The sequence below is a fragment of the Herpailurus yagouaroundi genome, unplaced genomic scaffold (assembly GCF_014898765.1).
Source record: "Herpailurus yagouaroundi ecotype Mexico unplaced genomic scaffold, PumYag 161, whole genome shotgun sequence".
In the NCBI taxonomy this organism is placed as follows: Eukaryota; Metazoa; Chordata; class Mammalia; order Carnivora; family Felidae; genus Herpailurus; species Herpailurus yagouaroundi.
In genome coordinates this window covers 17,667,203-17,685,529 of record NW_024412402.1, presented here as the reverse complement: position 1 = coordinate 17,685,529, position 18,327 = coordinate 17,667,203, and the positions used below count along the sequence as shown (strand labels likewise).

At 55.8% G+C, this 18,327-nt stretch overlaps 1 protein-coding gene across 2 annotated transcripts in view; it reads right to left on the bottom strand.

Moving 5' to 3' along the window:
- Positions 1–7,402: 7,402 nt before the first annotated feature.
- The window catches only part of DCPS (decapping enzyme, scavenger), a 46,649-nt gene continuing 35,724 nt past the window's right edge, over positions 7,403–18,327 (bottom strand). The window contains exons 4-6 of one of the 2 annotated variants that reach the window (XM_040483491.1): positions 14,699–14,812; positions 10,153–10,263; positions 7,403–8,160 (exon numbers count right to left, since the gene is read on the bottom strand). In XM_040483491.1, coding sequence (XP_040339425.1) covers positions 7,894–8,160; positions 10,153–10,263; positions 14,699–14,812 — 492 coding nt within the window. In that variant the 3' untranslated portion in view covers positions 7,403–7,893. The remainder of the gene's footprint in view (positions 8,161–10,152; positions 10,264–14,698; positions 14,813–18,327) is intronic. The other variant, XM_040483493.1, reaches the window with a different exon arrangement.

Here is an 18,327-nt window from a genome sequence, read left to right as displayed (position 1 = left end):
GGCGCTGCGGCTCCGCTCCGCCGGGTCCCTGTCCCGGGCGCGGGGCCGGCCTGGGAGCGGGCAAGTCCGCCTGCGGGGAGGCGGGGGCCCGGGCCCGGGCCCGGGCGGGGGGCGGGGAAGGGGCCGGACACGCTTGCGCACACGGCCGGGGAGCCGACTCCGGGGAGCGGGCGGGCTGGAGGAGGAAGGGCGGGGAGGAGGAGGAAGAGCTGGGGCGCTGCCGCGCGCGGGCGGGGCCGACGCCCGCCGGCCGGGGACTGTGTGGGAGCAGCGGAGGCCACGGAGGGGAGGGGGAGGGGAGGAGGCGGCGGGACCGGGGGCGGGGGAGGGGGCCGGGGCGCGGAGGGGCGGAAGGGGAGGCCGGCTGGGGTGAGGGTAGAGCCCGGCGGGCGCTGCCTCCGTGTGAGTGGCGCCAGGCTGGATGTGCCCAGCGCAGCCTCCGCACACCCTCCTGGGAACAATGAGACCCAACAAAGGGTTCTCGGCTCTCCCACGTGGTAAACAGCGTCCTTCCCTCATTGGGGAAAGTGAGGCACGGAAGAGGGAGGGCCTTGCTCCGGGAGCCTCCCCCCCTTCCCCCAGGGCACAGCGGTGAGGTGCCCTGGACCGAGACCTGGGCCTTTCTCTGCCCTAGTCTGCACCTGCAGCTCCCACACTGCTCTCTGCACCCCTCTTCTGCACACCTATTTTGGCCTTGAGAAAGCCTCTCAGTTTCTGTTCCTTACTGAAGGCGTCAGGCATCCTGTCGCCATCAGGCTCCTGACCCTACTTGGTTGGGCTCAGACATCCCCAATCAAACCTGGAAACAGCAGTCCAGAAGTCACTGCCAGGACAACCCCCAGCCCCCAGCCCCCAGCCCCAGAGGCACTCCTTTTCCTAAGTGAGTGGTATTTACCGAGCCCCCAGTGTGAACAGCCTGGTGCCTGAGGCTCCAGGAGCTCCAGGGAAAGTCTAAGACCCAGTCCCTGTCTCCAAGAAGCTTACCATCCAGCCACGGAGAGAAAGCTTACAAAGGACTTCTGTTCAAGAAGAAGGCAAGAGAGGATGTGACTGAGTGTCAGGGCATGAGTCACCGAGGGTAAATGCAAAGGGGGTTCGGAGAAGTGCCAACTCCAGGTTCACTGCAGATGAAACCGAAGGGCTTATCTGTTGAGAACAGGTGCCTCGGGAAGCTCGGCTCTGCAGGAGCAAAGTGGAGAAGGCTTGGGTTAACAGAGGCGGCCTCCAAGTTCTTCCACAAGTGACTGTTCTGTCCTAAATCACACCTTGCACAAAGCTGGTTTTTTCCTGCGTCTCCCCACTGCCTAACATCATTACGTTTGAATGGTGCCTTTGGCTTGGTCAGGCAAGCATTCATTCAACAGCTACTTACTGCCCGTCAGCTCCAGGCCTGGAGCTAACCTAGGTGGAAAGAAGCCAGTGACTAAAGTCCTTGCCCTGAGCAAGTCCAGGGGACAGGGGGCTCTCCTTTTACACATAGGAAAACTGGTCGAAAGAGAGTGAGCAACTACCAGAAGCACCTGGGTAAGTCTGGCCAAGCTGACCTGAGAATCTGCCCAGTTCTAAACTTTGCTAACTCTTTGATGAACGAGATCTAAACACAGTTTGCTGTTCTTGCTGTGAACCATGTAAACTTCGCTCTGCCAGAGACTAGAACTGAAGGGCCTGCTCTCACTCCTGGAGACCTGATTCCCAACTCTGCCTCTGTCATCACATGGCTTTAGTTTTCTTACTAAACAAACAAACAAACAACACCCCCCCCCCCAAAAAAAAAAAACCTTACTAAAAAAAATGGAGGGGGTGCCTGGGTGGCTCAGTCGGTCAAGTGTCTGACTTCGGCTCAGGTCATGATCTCGTGGTTGGTGAGTTCGAGTCCCGCGTCAGGCTCTGTGCTGACAGCTCAGAGCCTGGGGCCTGCTTCAGATTCTGTGTCTCCCTCTCTCTCTGCCCCTCCCCCGCCTATGCGCGGTCTCTCTCTCTCCTTCTCTCTCTAAACGAAATAAACATTAAAAAAAGGAAATAACTGTGTTTAGTTAAAGGTATTAAATTAGGCAATGGATAGGAACTTGCTCTCAAGCTCTTGTGCTTTGCAAGTGTGTGTCGTTCTATTATGCAGGCGGCTTCCCTTCTCTAACCTTTAAGAGTATTCGGGTTCCCCTCCCCTCCCCCTCCCCCAGCTTGTCCTGGGCCTGGTTACTGGGTGCCCAGAAGCCAACTGTAATTCTGACTCCTCCCCTTCAGTCACAATGTGCTTACTCATGATCTTTCTTTCCCCTTCAGTTTCTTAATGGCACAACCAGATGCTTTGCTAGCTGCCTAGAAGCCTTATCACCAGTGGGGCAGGAGGGAAGCAATTCGGGTGCCTTTCGACCCCAGGTGAGGGGTTCTGGAGCCATCTGAGCACCTCCCAGCTCCTCGCACCCTTGCAACACACTACTCAGCAAGAGGCTATGTGATGGAGCAAGCAGGGCTTTGGCTCCTGGGGGAAGGTTCTTCCCGGAAGCTGGCTCTGCTCTGCCAAGCTCAGGTCAAGACAACCTGACGGACGGCAATCTGGGTCCCAGTCCCCCTCTGAGCCACGCTGCTTCCGTTCCTGTTTCCTCTGCCTCCCTTTAGCTCTGTGGCTCTATCTCCACGGTGGAGGAACTGGAGGACACCTCTGCTGGGGCAACCAGCAGAGGGAAGAGGCAGAGGAGCGAGGGGCCCTGAAGGGGCAGGTGCACGTAGGGCTGGGGAGCCCTGGCCCCGGAGGCTCCTCCTTGGCAGGCCGCGGGTGTGGGTAGGAGGCACATTGCCGCTTGACAAATGTGCCTCACAGGCTTCTGGCTCCTGTCCCTCACATGTGCCACGTTAGCATCCTGCCCACCAGGAGGAGGGAACAGCAAGATGCCGTGTGAGGAAGAAATAAACCCAATCCAGCATCTCAGATGCTTTTAAAAATAGCAACTCTGGGATGGTATTTCAGCTCCTATTTTTATCAGATTTATATGACTGGACCATGAAGCTGAGCTGTTCCCAGGGTTCTCAATAGCAGGGGACATCACTGTTGTAGTCTTAGAAACCTGCCAGTAGGCCAAGGCATTCCAGGAACCTTTAGTCTGGAAGAGATCCCCAGAAGTCACTGCGTGCAGTGCTTGCCTGTTTAAGGCCACAATCAATTAACCACAGATCGTTCATGGCTTGCTTTTTGCCTTAAAGTCACTTGGTTGCTATGCCTCCGCTGAATCATCTAGGATTTTACAGCCCTTCGGATCAGTTGGTTCTTTTTAATATCTAGCCCAAATATCTCTGGTTACGTCCTCTTTGGGCCTTCTCACAGTAGGACAATAGTTAACGTTTACCGAGTGACCACTACGTCCACAAAATCCTCTTAGTGAATCCCGACAAAACCCCTCGTGGTGGGCACTATCATCATTCCTAATTTAGGAGCAGTTATGTAACTTGCCTAAGGTCATACCTGGGTGTGGGGCAGATTCTGTGATGGAACCATCAGACCCCACTGCCTCTTAGGCACTCGCACAGTCCTGAAGGAAAAACCGGCTGGCGTTCTAATTGTGCACGCGTGCCTCATGCTGGCTTAGGTCGAGGCCCCCCAGCGTGCTGAGCCATGCTCTTTCCAACTGCTGGGCCTACGATTGTGCGGGCCTTTGCTATCAAGCTTAGCCTAGAAATGTGGCGTCTCTTTGCATAAGGTCTCACAGCCCCCTCTGCTTTTTTGAAGGCATTCGCCACTCTTGTAATTACTTTGCAATTAATGAAGTGCAATGTAATTGAATTGAAACACTCTAAACAGATTCCGTCCATGTTTATTTTTTAAGTGGTTAAAACATGGGAACTTCCAGTTTATGTAGATTTCAGAATCCAATATAATTTTCCTAATAATAACAATACAATAAACGCAGGGTTGCCGACACGTGTGTTGCTAAATGAGGGTATTTTAAAAATGACTACCTTTCATTATCACCACCTTCCTCTTAGAAAAAAGACACTTTCACTTTATACATACATGTTTAGAATAACGATTTTGTCCTTCCTGAGAAGCAAGGGTTGGCCGGCCTACATCAGTCTGGCTAGAAATAAAATAGATATGCTAACCTGTTTTGGATATGGAAGTATTACAAGAGAAACAATTTCAAGTGTTACTTTGTATGTAATTATCTCTTGATTTGTTTCTCAGGACGGGGATGGGTGTTCAACAGGGACATGCAGAGTAGACCCTCAGTGTCCAGCTTGTTATTTTTCTCAAATTCATGAAGGAATGTTGACAAATCCAGAACACTCAGCAATTTTGCTCTCGGAGGAAACTTTTAGGCAAACTGAAAGGAGCCAAGAAACAATAGCAGTCATGCCTCCAACTGCTTCCTTCCTTCTCCAGCCACACGCCAAGGGGATAGTGGGCCAAGCACCGGGGCTGACAGCCAATTGTGGACGTGTCCAGGATTTTTCTGGGAAGGGTGACATCCACCACTGCTCCAACAGAGCAGGGACACAGGCACGTATGCCGAGGACACGCGATCAAACACAGAAGGCACTCTTTGCAGCACGCAGGACAGATTATGCTGCCGGAGGGGGGTGGGGGGAGGTGGCATTTGCTAGTTAGTTAAGGTGGGGCCGAGAAACCCTGGTCATGCTCAGGAAGTTCTCTCAGGGGAGGCAGGATGTTGGGCACTGCAACGTGTCATCAAGGGGAAAACTGGGGCAGAGAGGGGTAGCTCTAATTCTGCATCCCCTGGAAAACCAAGAGACCTGGACTGAGCTCCTTTACAGGAGGGGACAGCCCTTGCGGTGGGGGTGCAGGTGGGGGTGCGGGTGGGGGTGGCAAATTGCTGCACCTGCCTCAGGCCCACGGGCCCCAACGTGGAGTGAGCTGCCCCTGGGAACAGACTCCCTAGAAACGACAGGAAGTGGCATTCATGTGTGGTCAGAAACCGTGGGTCTTAGAGAAGAGTCCTGCCAGGCCCTCTGGGATTTCAGTGAGTTATAACAGAGAGATGGGCCCCTTGACTCAGTCAGTTCTTCCCTGCAGCTTGAGGCCCCAGGATTCAGGTGAGACGGAGTCTCATGTGGTTACAGGGGCAAATAGGTATACGACAAGAGACTCAGCAGGATCCATTTCATGGCTCACCACACATCTGACCAGCTGTTTCCTGGAGAGGAGCAGCAAACACTCTTGTGCGCAGTGACACCAGCCCCTGCTGGGGCCTTTGGGGGCACGAGGCCAAACTCCTGAGGTCTTCTCCCAGCTCGCAGGGCTGCCCTCTGGGCCTTCATGACTCCTACTCCAGGCACCAGGGGAGAACTGACCCCCTCCTCCCCTCGGAAAGCAGCATCGGTCCCGACAGAGGAGCACCTCGCGGCACTACAAAGGAGCACAGCCTTTAGAACCTCCCTCTAGAACAGCCTTTACCTACTGTCTCGTCCTATGCTCCCCTGCCCCACTGAGTCATGCTCCCCGAGGGTACAGACCCGCAAGACCTTCTTGTTCCTGTCAGCGCCTTGCAGTGCTGGCCCATGCAGGATGTTTGGTAGAAACTTGAAGGGTGAGTAAACCCGAGAGGGAGGAGGAGGGAGGGGACAGATCAGGCGAGGGAGCCAAGGCTGGGAATGCCTTCACAGGGCTTAGTCCCAGGGAGCTAGAGATCTTGTCCCCTGGGAGGCTCCTGAGTGCTCTCCTTTTTGGTTCAGGACTGGCCACCTGCTGGTCTTCTCTAAGCACGCACCCTGTGTGCCCCACCGGCAGCAACTGATCTGCCCAGGAGAAGAGGACACTCCCAGGATTGGGTCCCTCCACTCTGTCTGCGAGGAGGGGCCTCTGGGTTTCGTTTGTCTTCGCAACAGATTTTTTTTTTTTTTAAGTTTATTTATTTATTTTGAGAGAGCGAGGGAGAGTGAGGGAGAGCACAAGCAGGGAAGGGGCAGAGAGAGAGGCTCCCAAGCAGGCTCTGTGCTGTCAGTGCCGAGCCCGACAAGGGGCTTGAACTCCTGAATCCTGGGATCATGACCCACGCTGAAATCAAGTATCTGATGCTGAACCGACTGAGCCACCCAGGCGCCCCCTACGACAGCTCTGACGCATGGGAGAAAGACCAGCTGCCTTCATTTCCACCTGCAGAAGGTGCGGGCCACACCTCTCTCCCTGTAACCAGCCCCCTCCGGCCTCACCACCCTCATCACCTTGCTCCAGTTCGGCGGCCCTGCCGAGCACCGTCGGGATTCTGAAAGCATCCCCCGCGTGTCTTCCTAGGGGAAGCTTGTACTCGAGCCTGTCTCACATACCTGTTTTCAAGAGAACTACCCGGGCGTTGCCTTTTTACTCCTACGTTCCTTGGCTGTCTGCCCCAGTAGCCTGGAGGGTAGGTAGGAGCTTTGTTTTCCCAGCACTTAAAATACCGTCTGGCTCAAGAGTTGATCGGTAAGTCAAAGTTTAGCATAAAGCAACATTAGCACACGGTACGTTTACACGGCAGGACACTTCATGGACCCTCATCCCGGCTCTCCTTCACAAAGCAACAGGCTCAGGACTCGTTAGGGCTGGTGTAACGTGAGGGGGTGAAGGTCGGCTCCCGGAGGAGAGACTTCTGTCTGTTCACCACTTACCAGTCTCTGGGGCAGTGCCTGGCCAGCAGCATGCGTTCAATAAACATCTGATTCTGTTTCTCAGTCCAGGGATTGCAGAATAGGAGCCGCCCCTCTCTGCCTTATGCTTCCCTCTTACCACCTGGCGGAACCCGACATCCCGTTTCCCCCGAGACAGCCCCCTGAGGAGGTGCAACCTGGTGTCCTTGAGCCCCAGCTTGACTAACCAGCAACGCCAGCCCCTCTGTAGCGGCGTGACAGAGCTGTCCTCTGTGCCGATACAAGCGCCTTCTGTCTTCAACCGCGTGCCCTCGCATGCGTGCCTGTGTCCCTGTGCTGCTGGAGCCATGGTAGATGTCACCCTTCCCAGATAAGCACCCGAAGGCTCCCTACAGGCCACCAGCCCCAGACACCTTGAAGTCCCTTCCTGGCCTCCAGATTCTATGGACAGGGGACCTGTGACGCTCCGGTCCCACCTCGAACCGGAGCCCCTCAGAGCTTTGTCCTCCACTGCAAATGCCTCATTTTGCCCTTGTTGATACAGTTTTGCATGTGATCTCCTGGCTGCTCTATGTGAGTCTGTTTTGTCTTCCTGCCTAGATAATAAACTCAAGGCCAGGGACTCGCCGACCGAGTAACAGAGGCAAAGGCAGGCTTTTTGGGCTTTTGCCTCATCTGATTCTTATTAAAGCCCTCCCACTTCCAGGCGGTCATCCTTCATCCTTGTCAACAAGAAGTTTATCAGCAGGGTTGACTCACACACGGGAGGTGCAATCTCAATTCTGGGCAGGGAAAGAGGAAGCGCTGTCAAAAAAACCTCTATAGATTATTTCCAGAGAGCTTTTGTATTTGGTTTTTTTGGGGAACTCCCAGACATGTGGGCCCAGAAAACCATTAGGAAGATGTCGAAAATGGAAGGAGGGACAGGGGCGTGATGGCGGAGTAAGGCTTGCAGATGGGGAGAGGTGCTGTCGGATTCCGGACTCGGCAATCGCCAGGGATGGCGCTCCCAGGGATTTGCAGAAAGCCCTCGGCACGCTCCCAGGTCAGCTGAAGCCACCGCCCCCCGACTTGGCTGCTCTTTTCTCAGGATCTGCCCACCCCGCTCTTTCGCACCACCTGCCTCCCCAGGCCCTGGCGTCGGTCCACACCGAAGGAGACCAATACTTTATTCACATACTAGAAATAAGCCGGTACAAAATACAATTTTGAAAAATCCACTTGGTGCGAAAACTCCCTCCATCCCTCCCCGCCCCCCCCCCCCCGCCAGCCCGCACATCTGTGTTCCTGTCCCAGGGGACGGCCCCTGGGCCACACTCAGCTCCTCTGGGCCTCCTGCAAGAGCTGGAGCAGGGGGTCGTCGGCCCGGAGGGCAAAGGTGAGGGTGCGCCGCTGGTAGTGCTCCGGGTCACACTCCAGGTTCTCGATCACCTCTGCTAACAAGTGAGCCCGCTCCACCGCTGAGCCAGGGGCCTCGAAGCCCAGGGCAGTGAAGTGCACGTGCAGGTGGTAGTAGGAAGGCAGGTAGTGCAGGTACACTCGGAGGCGGTCCCCCTTCACCCCGTAGCGCTGCAGGATGGCTTCCTGAGAAAGGGTAGCGGTGGGACGGGTTACCGTGCTGCCCACGGGCCAGCGCCAGAACCCTCCTCTAGGCCCAATCCCCGACTAGCCTCCGGACGTCTGATAAAACCCTGCAAACAGCTCCCTGCCCACAGTTTGCTACAGGTCTCTGTGTTCCATTCCAGGGAGTCAACAAAAACAGGTGACAGCCGCAAGGGGAAGGCTCCTTCTCCCAAATGAAGGGAACGGTGGCCTCCATTAGGGTTCCACACTCCAACCTGCACACAACACTCAGGCTCCTCAGACAGTCGCTACTGGGAATCTAGGAAGTCCCAGTGCCAAGAGACAGGCCCCAGATGCCCAAGACTATGGGGACCATCCTCCCCCCAGGTGACCGATGCGTGCTTAAGTCACCGGGTAAGTGGGAGGGAGGCTTGTACCCCCTCTTAGCATGGAAGAGTGCACAGCCGGGAACAAGGGTGACAGGGATGGGGCTGAGCCGAGGCCTGGTGGAAGAGAGAGGGTGGGGGAGGGTGCATGGGAAGGGCTGCCCCTAGAAGATCCGGGGAAGGTCTCGCTGGACTCCTGGAGGAAGCGGGGAACACGGACCTTGGCCCTGGCTCCCTCTGACCACCCTCCACCTTGCTCAGGGGTTAGGGCTTTTTCTACCGAACTCCCTTTCAGGAGCCTCCTAGGCTTGGCATTGACAGGAGACTCTGATTTCCATTCTGGGTGAATCCCTGAGGAGGTCAGAGGTGAAGAGAAAAAGACTAGGGTCTCAGTGGGCTCAGAATACACGCCACAATTACATCCTGGACTTGGAACTCCGCCTGGGGATCTCTGCAGCAGTGTGAGGTCAAGGCCGGGGCACCCAAAGGCCTTCCAGGGATACGTATGCCTGGCCTGTCTGGGCGAGGCTGCCTGAGCTGCAGGGCAAGTCCAAGTGTAGGCCCCGCATCTCCCGGAGAGAAAGACACCACTCTCTGACATCCGCAGGCGTTTCAGCAGAGAAGCAAATGACTCCAAAAAGAGTCAGGTGGCCAGAGAGACAGTGATGTGGGCAGGCGGGAGGAAGAAGGCCAGGCAGCTGGGGTCTAGAGGTCAGCAGAGAGCGGACCCACGAGAGCCCCTCCCCCAGGCCTGCGGCAAAGCCTCTGAGCAGCAAGGTGGCGAGCTTCTCTCCTGGCCGGGCACCCTGGTGACTGCTGGGCCCTGGCACGGGGGCTGCATCTTTGATTGTTTCTGAAACATCTCTGAATGTTTCTGAGAACGACATCACAGAATGGGATTTAGCAGCATTGCATCCAGATACTGAGGCCCAGAGAGGTGAGGTGAAGAGTCCTGCCCAGAGTCTCTCCAGTGGTTAGGATCAAAATGTCAGAATCAAGACCACAACTCAGGATTCTAGATTCACTTCTCCCGCCTTCCTTTGCCTCTTTACTTTCTATTTATTTTTTTGAAAGGGGGAGGGTGCAAGTCAGTGAGGGGCAGAGAGAGAGAGAATGGGGCTTGAGCTCACCCAATGTGGGACTCGAACTCAGGAACCATGAGATCGTGACCTGAGCTGAAGTCAGATGCTTAACCGACTGAGCCACCCAGACGCCCCAGGGCTCCTCTTTACTTTCATGTGATTCAACAAATATCCCAGTATAAAGCACCCCAGAATGCCAGGTGCTACAAAATTCAGTCTCTGGCCATAGGGGACCCATCTCCCCAAGAAACATGTCTGGTGCAATGTGGCTGTCATGAGCAGACACAGGTGATCCTGGGATGGGAGGGGAACCTTGGCGGAGGAAAGGTGGCTGAAAGTAGAGCTGAAGGGTAGGGCAGGACCAGGAGACAAGGGCCTTGTGAGTCCATCTAAAGGACCTTCGTGAGGTCCTGGGACTGGCATCCAGAGACAGGCCCCTTTCACAGATGGACTTCTGGAAAGGGTGAGGAAAGCGGCCACGAACACACTGGAATTGGAATATGATTCCTCTGGGCTTCAGTACGGATGTGGCCAAGGCAACTCACCTGCCCCTCCCGGAGGATGTTCCTGAGCAGCGGCAGGTGCTCTGGAGCAAGGTCCCGCAGTGATCTGATGCCCCGGCGATGGCAGATGGCAATCAGGTACAGGTCATCTAGCTGCGCAGAGATCGGCACGGGTGAACCAGGCTCAGCAGGGGACAGAGCCAGGGGAGGCTGCCAGGGAAGCCAGGAAGTACCCACCCCCAGGCCTGCTGTAGCACCAGCCACAGGCGATCCCGGGGAGCCCACGGGAGGACCAATCCCTGGGCGGTGGGGGCCTCCACATGCCTGGGATGAGTGGGACAGTCTAAGGATAGAACTTCCGTTTATTCTTCCTGCTAAAGAGTACCATATAGGAATATTTATATACTCACAGAGCTGACGAGGGGGTGGGAAGAGAAGGTTCAAAGAAGTGCCAAGGACAACTTTCCCTCCAAGACTTTAAAATCTAATAGCATATAGGTGAGTAACTACTACAAGACACAAAGTGATAAAAGTACAGGAGGAAGAAGGAAAGACTATCTAGCTAGGGTGATCCAGACATGCTTCCTGGAAGAGGAGGTAGGGGACCCAGGTCCTAAAGAAGGGGTAGCATTTAGAGGAAGAGCATTCAGGTTAGAAGGAACAGTGACAGCAAAGGCTCAGAGACAAGAAAAGTATACAGCATGTGAGGGGCAGAGTAAGTAATTCGATTTGTCTGGAGTCCAGTGTAGGGGAAGGATGTAGAAGGATTTGAAAGGTGGAAAGGGGCCCCGGGGCCAGCTCAGCAATGAGCACCACCAGAGCACTTAACCTTTTCCTCTCTTCCCCTAACGCACAGGGCTCACAGGCCAACCCTTCCGGCTGTCCTTCCTGAAAACGGCGCCTGGCCGAAAACCTGGAGGTCACAACAGTGTAAAGAACCAAAGTCAACAAGATCTTGTGCCAGAGAGCAAATAAACTCTTCTTCTGCCCAGAAAACCTTCCCGCCCTCCCTGCTCACCCACACTGGCCCTGGCCGACTATCACATCCATGTGCGAGGCAGGCCCCAGACACCAGGGCTCCAAGGAGCAAGACGCAGGAGGAAGCCGGCAGCACTCAGCCAGGCAGCGTGAGCTGCTACATCCCTCAAGGACATAATCTGGGGACCATGAGTCACCAACCAAATCCCCAAGGGCCCCAGTTTGAAAACTGAGAAGACGGTTTTCCATATGGTGCCTGGTGTCCAACTGTGCCCCTTCAGGCCAACAGTCTCTTCCTACCACATTCTTCTCTGCACGAGTTCCAACAATCCAGGCTCTCTGCCTCGGGCCGGCTACAGACCAGCCCCGTGGGAACCGCCCAGCAGCTGGCTGAGCTGTGCCTACCTAGGCTTCAGTTTTGCCCATCGGTCTCTCCCAGACTCTCCCTTCTCATGGCCTGTGCCCAGGACATTTGCTCTGTCCCTCGTGAGGAGCCCAAGAGAAGCAGGAAACAGAACTGCTTGAACTCGGGGTGTACATGTGCCTGTCAGTGTCTCCAGCCGTTCTTATATGTCACTGTCACAGACTCTCAAATAACAGTGGCATTTGTTTTAGATGATGTCTGCTGACAAATCACAAATGTGGCATTAAATCACACCTCTCTGCTCCACTGGCAGGGAAAGAAACCCATTCTGTGATAGGCAGACGTGAGCCCAGATTTTCTGCAGGCAGCCCAAGGGCCCCCGGCCCAGAGAAATGGCATGAAGAAAGCCAGACAAGGAGCTGGCAAGGGTCTCAGGCTGGTATCCCTCAAGCTGGCCCATCGGCCACTTCGGGCAGGCAGTCACCACTGATCTCTTTTTACAAGGCAGGACAGCAGAGTCAAAGGAACGGCTTCCTGGCAAGGGGCACGGTGGAGAATGGCCGGAGGGCCATCTTTCCACCTCTGGAGCGACCCAGAGGAAGAGTTTCTTGGTCTGAGCCCTTTAGATCAAAGAACCTACATTATATGAGCGGAAAGTGCATGTTGTGTCCATAGAAACACACCCTATATACTTATATACACAACGTGCAGAGACGATACCTGGAAGGAGAGACAAAGACATAATCTCTTTTGAGAAACAGTCCCTTCTGGGGAACGGAAGTGGAAGAATGTGGGGTGAGGGAACTTGCTTTCACCGCACTATTTATTCTATTCTGCACTTTTACCTCGTGCATGTCTTAACTAGACCTTAAAAAAAAAAAAACAAATAAAAGAGAATATACAAGTGATCTCTTAAAAGAACTGAGGAAGGGATATTATAAACTCCAAGGAGGCAAGATTCTCTAACAGACATTAGGCATTTGATAAATCTTGTGGAATGGATAGATGGGTGGATGGATGGACAAACGGACAAAGTCTCTTTAATCCTGGGCCAGCAGCTGGGAGGCGAGGAGATTCCTGGGTGGCTAGGAAGGCTCCTTCGGGCAAATATGGCGGGTTCCTCTCTCCTCAACCCTCCTCTAGTACAAGGACAAAGAAGTCCAGGCCCGGTCTGTCTCGCCTGCTGGCCACGCTGCCAAATTCTAAGGGAGCAGTCAATTTCAGTGTTCTGTCACAAGCCAAGGATTTGAGACAACGAAATATGGCACCACTAAGAGACAAGTGCTAATTAAGGAAAGGTTAAGAACAATTGCACCTGTATGACCATTAAGGGAAACGTGACATTTAAGCTGGCCTATTCACAACCCCCAAGGGCAAGTCGCCCCAGCCCTGTGGCTGGGAGCCCAGTGCAGCTACTGAAGACTTTTCTGTCTTAAAGGGAACAGAGAGACAGGGCAGTTCCACCGGCAGGCCCAGCAGGATGCCTGCCAGCACAAGGTCAAAAGGACAATGGATTTTCATTCTCAGGGCCCTGGGCTCAAGTGTGTTCAAGGGCTTCTTGAATGGAGATGCAGGAGTCAATCTTTTGCTGTCGCCGCCTGGCCCTCAGACCACCACCTCCTACGAGTCACAAGCTCCTTAGTCTTCAAAGATCTCGTGAGGCAGAAGTTCCTTCTACCTCACATCCCATCTCCCGTGACCCAGTCTGTGACCCGGGGCCTCCGGGCACGGGGCTGCCCAAGGGGACAGACAGGGGGTTTGCAGAGCTGCACTCCTGCTCTGTGGCCTTGTCCCTGCTCCCAGACGACTCCAGGGCCAGACCTGGCTTCTTCCCTCAAGGCCTGAGGCGGAGATAAGCTGAAGGGCAGGGGGTAGGGGCGTGGACACAGGAACCCCTGCAGCCTCTCTCCGCCACAACACCCTACTAGTGGACAGTTATCTCCTTCCGTCTCACTTGCCTCACACAAATCATCACTCAGTGCTACAACTTCTGAAAATCCCTTCAGATTCTCTACCACCCCTCAGGCCAAGTTCAGTAACTCCCAGGAGCTGCTCTTAAGAGGCAGCTGGCACTCACTTGCCCGTGTACCTCTGAGCTGAAGTCCTGTCCCTTTACCCCAACCGCAGGCCCTCGCCCCCCTTTTCTGGGTAGTGAAGGAGTAGCATTGTAGATCTAGAAATCACCAAATCAAAACCAAGTAAACTGCGGGTGAGCCCAGTTTAGGACCCAAAGGCAGGCCATGACTGAGAAAGCGGGAGGGAAGGTGTGCGTGGGGAGGTGACTGACCGGACTCTAGAACGCCACCTGTGTGAGGAGCCCAGGAACCAGAAGGGTCCACCGGAGGGCAGCGCGGCAAACCCACGCTCGGGTGACTCAAAGATCTAAACCAGAAGAGAGAGTTTACCTCCTCTCCACTTCCTACCCAGCAATCCCGCGTCTGGCTTCCTTGGCCTCACCGTGGCCCCTGGCCCGCCACAGGCTGAGCCCGGCCCAGGTCCACGTTCCAGTCCGTGACGTGAACAGCCCTTCCTGCAACACGGTTCTCTGCCTGCTGCTGATGCCAGGGGTATCCAGTCTACCCAAAGAGGTGGTGGTCCATTGCAGCTTTGGTGGTGGGCTGGGGTGGCAGTGAGGAAGGGAGGCGAAAAAGAGAGAGACGGAGGCTACGGAGAACCAGACAGAGAGGGTGAGTGAGGTCAGCTCACCCTGGAAACCTGCTCCTTGGGACAGTGGAAGCGAGGGGCATGGAGAGCAGGAAACAGCTGAGAGGCCTGAGTGGAAGCCTGGGCCACTGGAAGACCCCTCTTGCTCTCGGGCGGTAGAGGGGACCCTTTGCGTTGGTTGCCATGGCTCCTTCCTATCAGTGCTTCAGGTCTTAGGCCTGCCTGGATCTGCTGGTATGCAGGGGCATGGAAAGAATGTAAACAGTCCTCTTTAGGGCTCCAGGTGCTCCTGGAAGGGAGGGTGGCAGCTGAGCCACTTGGCTGGTTAAAGAATGGCCGTATGCTTATGGGCGCAAACATCATGCCATTCTTTCCCCTCTGCGTGGGAGGACAGCCAGAGAGAACTTCAAGTGGACACGTTAAGGTGTGAATGTTTGTGCACAGCTCGGGTTTCTGTTGTTGGTTAATTAAAATCGGCTTAGAGAGAGGAACCAAGGTGAGAAAGAAGGGCAGGACTAAGGAGGCCCAACAACCTAGAGCAAGTACTGGGAGACCAGAGAGCCCCAGCAAGAAAGTTTTTACCTGCTGTTGGTTCCACTTGAGATCGGGGATGAGGACAAAGCCATCAGAGGGATCTGGGTTCTCAAAAACAATCCGGTCAGCTTCAGCCTTCTTATCGAGAATGTTGTACACCCACTGGAAGGAGGGGGAGGGGGGGTCACATAGCTACTCACAACCTCTGGGGAAACACCACAGACCAGGCTAGCTAAGCTCTCCGACCCCTCCAGGAAGGACAGCCAAGCCATATAGGGTCACTGAGCTCAGGGGGTCTACACTCAGGCTGCCTTGTCCCCACCGATCTGCTCTTGGGGGTCCAGAAGAGACTTCCCCTCTCCCACCACAGCCATCCCCTCAGGGGCCACTGCAGCTCGGATGGGGCCGTTTCTTTGGGTCCTTCCTGCGTTTAGGCCATGTACATGCTCTGCCGTGGCCTCGCCGGCCTGTGTGCATCCATCCCCGCTCCTGCCCGCGGGACTCGCGAATAGCGGTCTCCGTGGGCCCCTTCCCACTTTCTTCATGACCACAGACAAAGACAGGGTGGGACTTCCTTCTGCGGAGGGAGCCAGCTGCACACCAGGCCTAGACATGGATGTGTATGGGTTTCCCACCCTGCTGGGTGGGACTCTCATTTGTGGTGGGATTGGCGCCTCTGCCCACCTGCAGCCACAGCGGCTTCCGCTGACACGGCCCTTGTGTGACAACACAGAATAGGCACAGCTGGGAGACAGCAATTACACGGACCTTTCCTGTCAAGCCAGGGCCTCCAGCCCCTCTCAGACCCTTTTACCGGCTGCTGGCAGTCTTCAGAGGACCCTTCCTTGAGTATTGTGTGGATCCCGAGGATGTCGTTTTACCTTTAGGGTCCTGGTGGCCTCTGTGAAGAAGCCAGCCTGCAGGGGGGTTAAGAGAAGAAAGCCCCTGTTCTCACGGGGCTCACAGAGACCTCCTCTCTTCACTTCCCCAGAGCTCTGAGTCAACTCCCAGCTTGAAATCCGAGACAGAAGGCTGCTGCAGAGCCAGACAGAGGGCAGCGGCTGGGCCTGTGCCTGGGAAGGGCCTTCCGGCTCACCGAGGGGGCGGATCGAGAGGCCCAGGCACGGACATGGCCAGGCCGGCGGAGGGCTCCTCTGCCCGCTCCCGGGAGTTCTAGAACAAGCGTGTCCGCGAAGGCCAGGGGGCCGTGGGAGCTGATCTGCTGAGTCCACATCCCCACTCTCGGCCGGTGCGGCCAAGGTCAAACGCGACCGTCTGAGACGGAGAGAGCAGAGGGTACCTGCCTGGGGGTATCTGGGGTTCCCAGACCCCTGGTAAGGCCAACAGGTCGGTCACCATGTGGCCCGCCCACTACAAAAGAGGGGCCTTCCCGCCACTTCCTGGGAGCGGACTGGAGCACAGCCAGCAGTGGCTGCCCCACGCAGCCCCGGGGTCTCCCACGGACGCATTTCCTCTCCTGCTGGAAGTCTCGCTGGGAACGTGCTGCGGCAGAAAAAAAAGCCAGCCGGAACATGACCCAAAGTGCCCCAACGGTAAAGGTGAGGGAGGTGAAAGATGACGCTCTGTGGAGAGCCCTGGAGCAGCCTCCCTGGGGCCTGGGCTGTCTTTTGCCCCCAGATAAGCAGCCCCCTCAGACTGGAAAGTTGTGTAGTCGTAGACAGAGAACAAACTGGTCCTGGTGTCCTCTCCTGCCTCCTCACTAACTAGCTGACACCTTGGGCAAAGTGGTGTACTCTCTGAGCCTCAGTTTCCCCCTGAGAGGGGACTGGAGTCTCCCCCTCTGAGACGATACCTGCACGGCACAGAGTGGTGAGGAGTGAAAAGTGACTGACAGCGCCTGGCACAGAGGAGGCCCCATAAAGGCAGAGGAAAGTGCTCAGAAAGCTCCAGCAAGAGGGGGCGTTGAGCCGCAGCCTCGTGGCGATGACAACAGGCGCTCTGCCGGAGGCCGCTGCACCGAGAGCAGAGGCCTGGTGGTGGTGAGCAGCCCTCCCACGTGCGGGCCCTGTTCTCAGGGCCTCCCAGGGACTACCGCGCGCAGCAACCCGGTCAAGCTGGTGTCGCTGTCGTCCTCACGTTGTAAGGAAAAAGCAAGCATGAGGAAGCCCAACCAATTCCAACCGAGTCTGGCCCCACAGCTCCGGCTTCAGGTCACGGGAGCAGGCCTCTGGGAGAGCAGGGGCGGGAGGTGTGAATCCACGTGAAGTCCCAGGCCAGCAGCCCAGCTGAGAAAGGGAGGGGGCCAGGGAACAGAATTCACACAAATCATGGGGGGGGGGGGGGCGGGGAGGGGAGGGGCAGGGCCTGTAACGGGGAGCGAGCCCATCAGGATGCAAGCCTGGGGGACTCAGCCACCCCCGGCTTCTGGCAGGCACCTGGCATAGCTTCCTTGCGGCAGGTGACACCGGCAAGTCTCCCCTGGGATACCTCACTCCCTGTTCGCTCTCCTCCTGCTTTTCTGCTCGCCCCCCTGCTAGCCGCTCTCCTCCGGCCACCCCTCACCTGTCCACACCTCCGCTGTATCGGCACTGCCCTCCCCTGACCTCACCTGTCCTCGGAATGGGACCTGCGTGTGCATAACGGCAGCTACCGTCCTGGTGCCCAGCCTGTGCTGGAACCAACAGCGGGGACGTGATCTGTGATGCCCCTCTCAATCCCCACTGGGACCCCACTTGCATTTTCCAGGCGAAGAAATGGGGTCAGAATGGCAGGACACTCACACTGCTCGGAGATGGCAGAATGGGAATCCAAACCCTGGACGGACACTGACCTCAACCTGACGACTCACAGACCAACACTTGTAGCCTGATGGTCTCTAACGCTCGGGATCCGGATGTCAGATGGCAGTACTTTTCTCTTTTCCTTTCTTTCTTTCCTTTCATTCACTTATTAATGTTTATTTCTTTTTGAGGGGGGAGGGGGAGAGGGGCAGAGACAGAGGGAGACACAGAATGCGAAGCAGGCTCCAGTCTCTGAGCTGAACCCACGAACTGTGAGATCATGACCCGAGGCGAAGTTGGATGCTTAACTGACTGAGTCACCCAGACGCCCCTGATGGCATTATATACTGAGAAGTTACAAGAACCTCAAATTTGAGGAGCCAAATAGGGTGGTCGGCCGGCAGCATGGGCACCGGGGTGACACTGACGGGCTGTGAATCTCGTCTCCAAATTGCTGCTGAGTAGAGTCAATGAGGGAACGCACAGAGAAAGCTGAAACAGTCCCGGGCACCTGGTGAGCGCTCCCAAGTCCCAAACTCAACTGTTTCCGACATAAACCCTCTCCGCTGCCCACAACCCCTGTCCTGGTTAGTGACCCCGCTACCTATCCATGCTCCATCCAAGCTGGACCTGGAGCCACCCCCAGACTCTGCTCGCCTCTCGAATCCGCCAGCTTCGAGCCCTACTTCTCAAATCACTGCCAAAGCCTTCCCCACTGTCTCGGCCTGGGCCGGGACCCACGCTGGTCTTTAGAGCCCTCCACACTCACCAAACTCGAGCAATTCTTTAAATCTCGTGGAACCCATATACTTAAACCCGTCTAGGGGGACCCTCATTGCCTGTGGCAACTGTTCTCAAATCTGATGATCATTAGAAACATATTTTTTAAAAATACAGATTTCCCGGGGTGCCCGGGTGGCTCAGTGGGTTGACTGT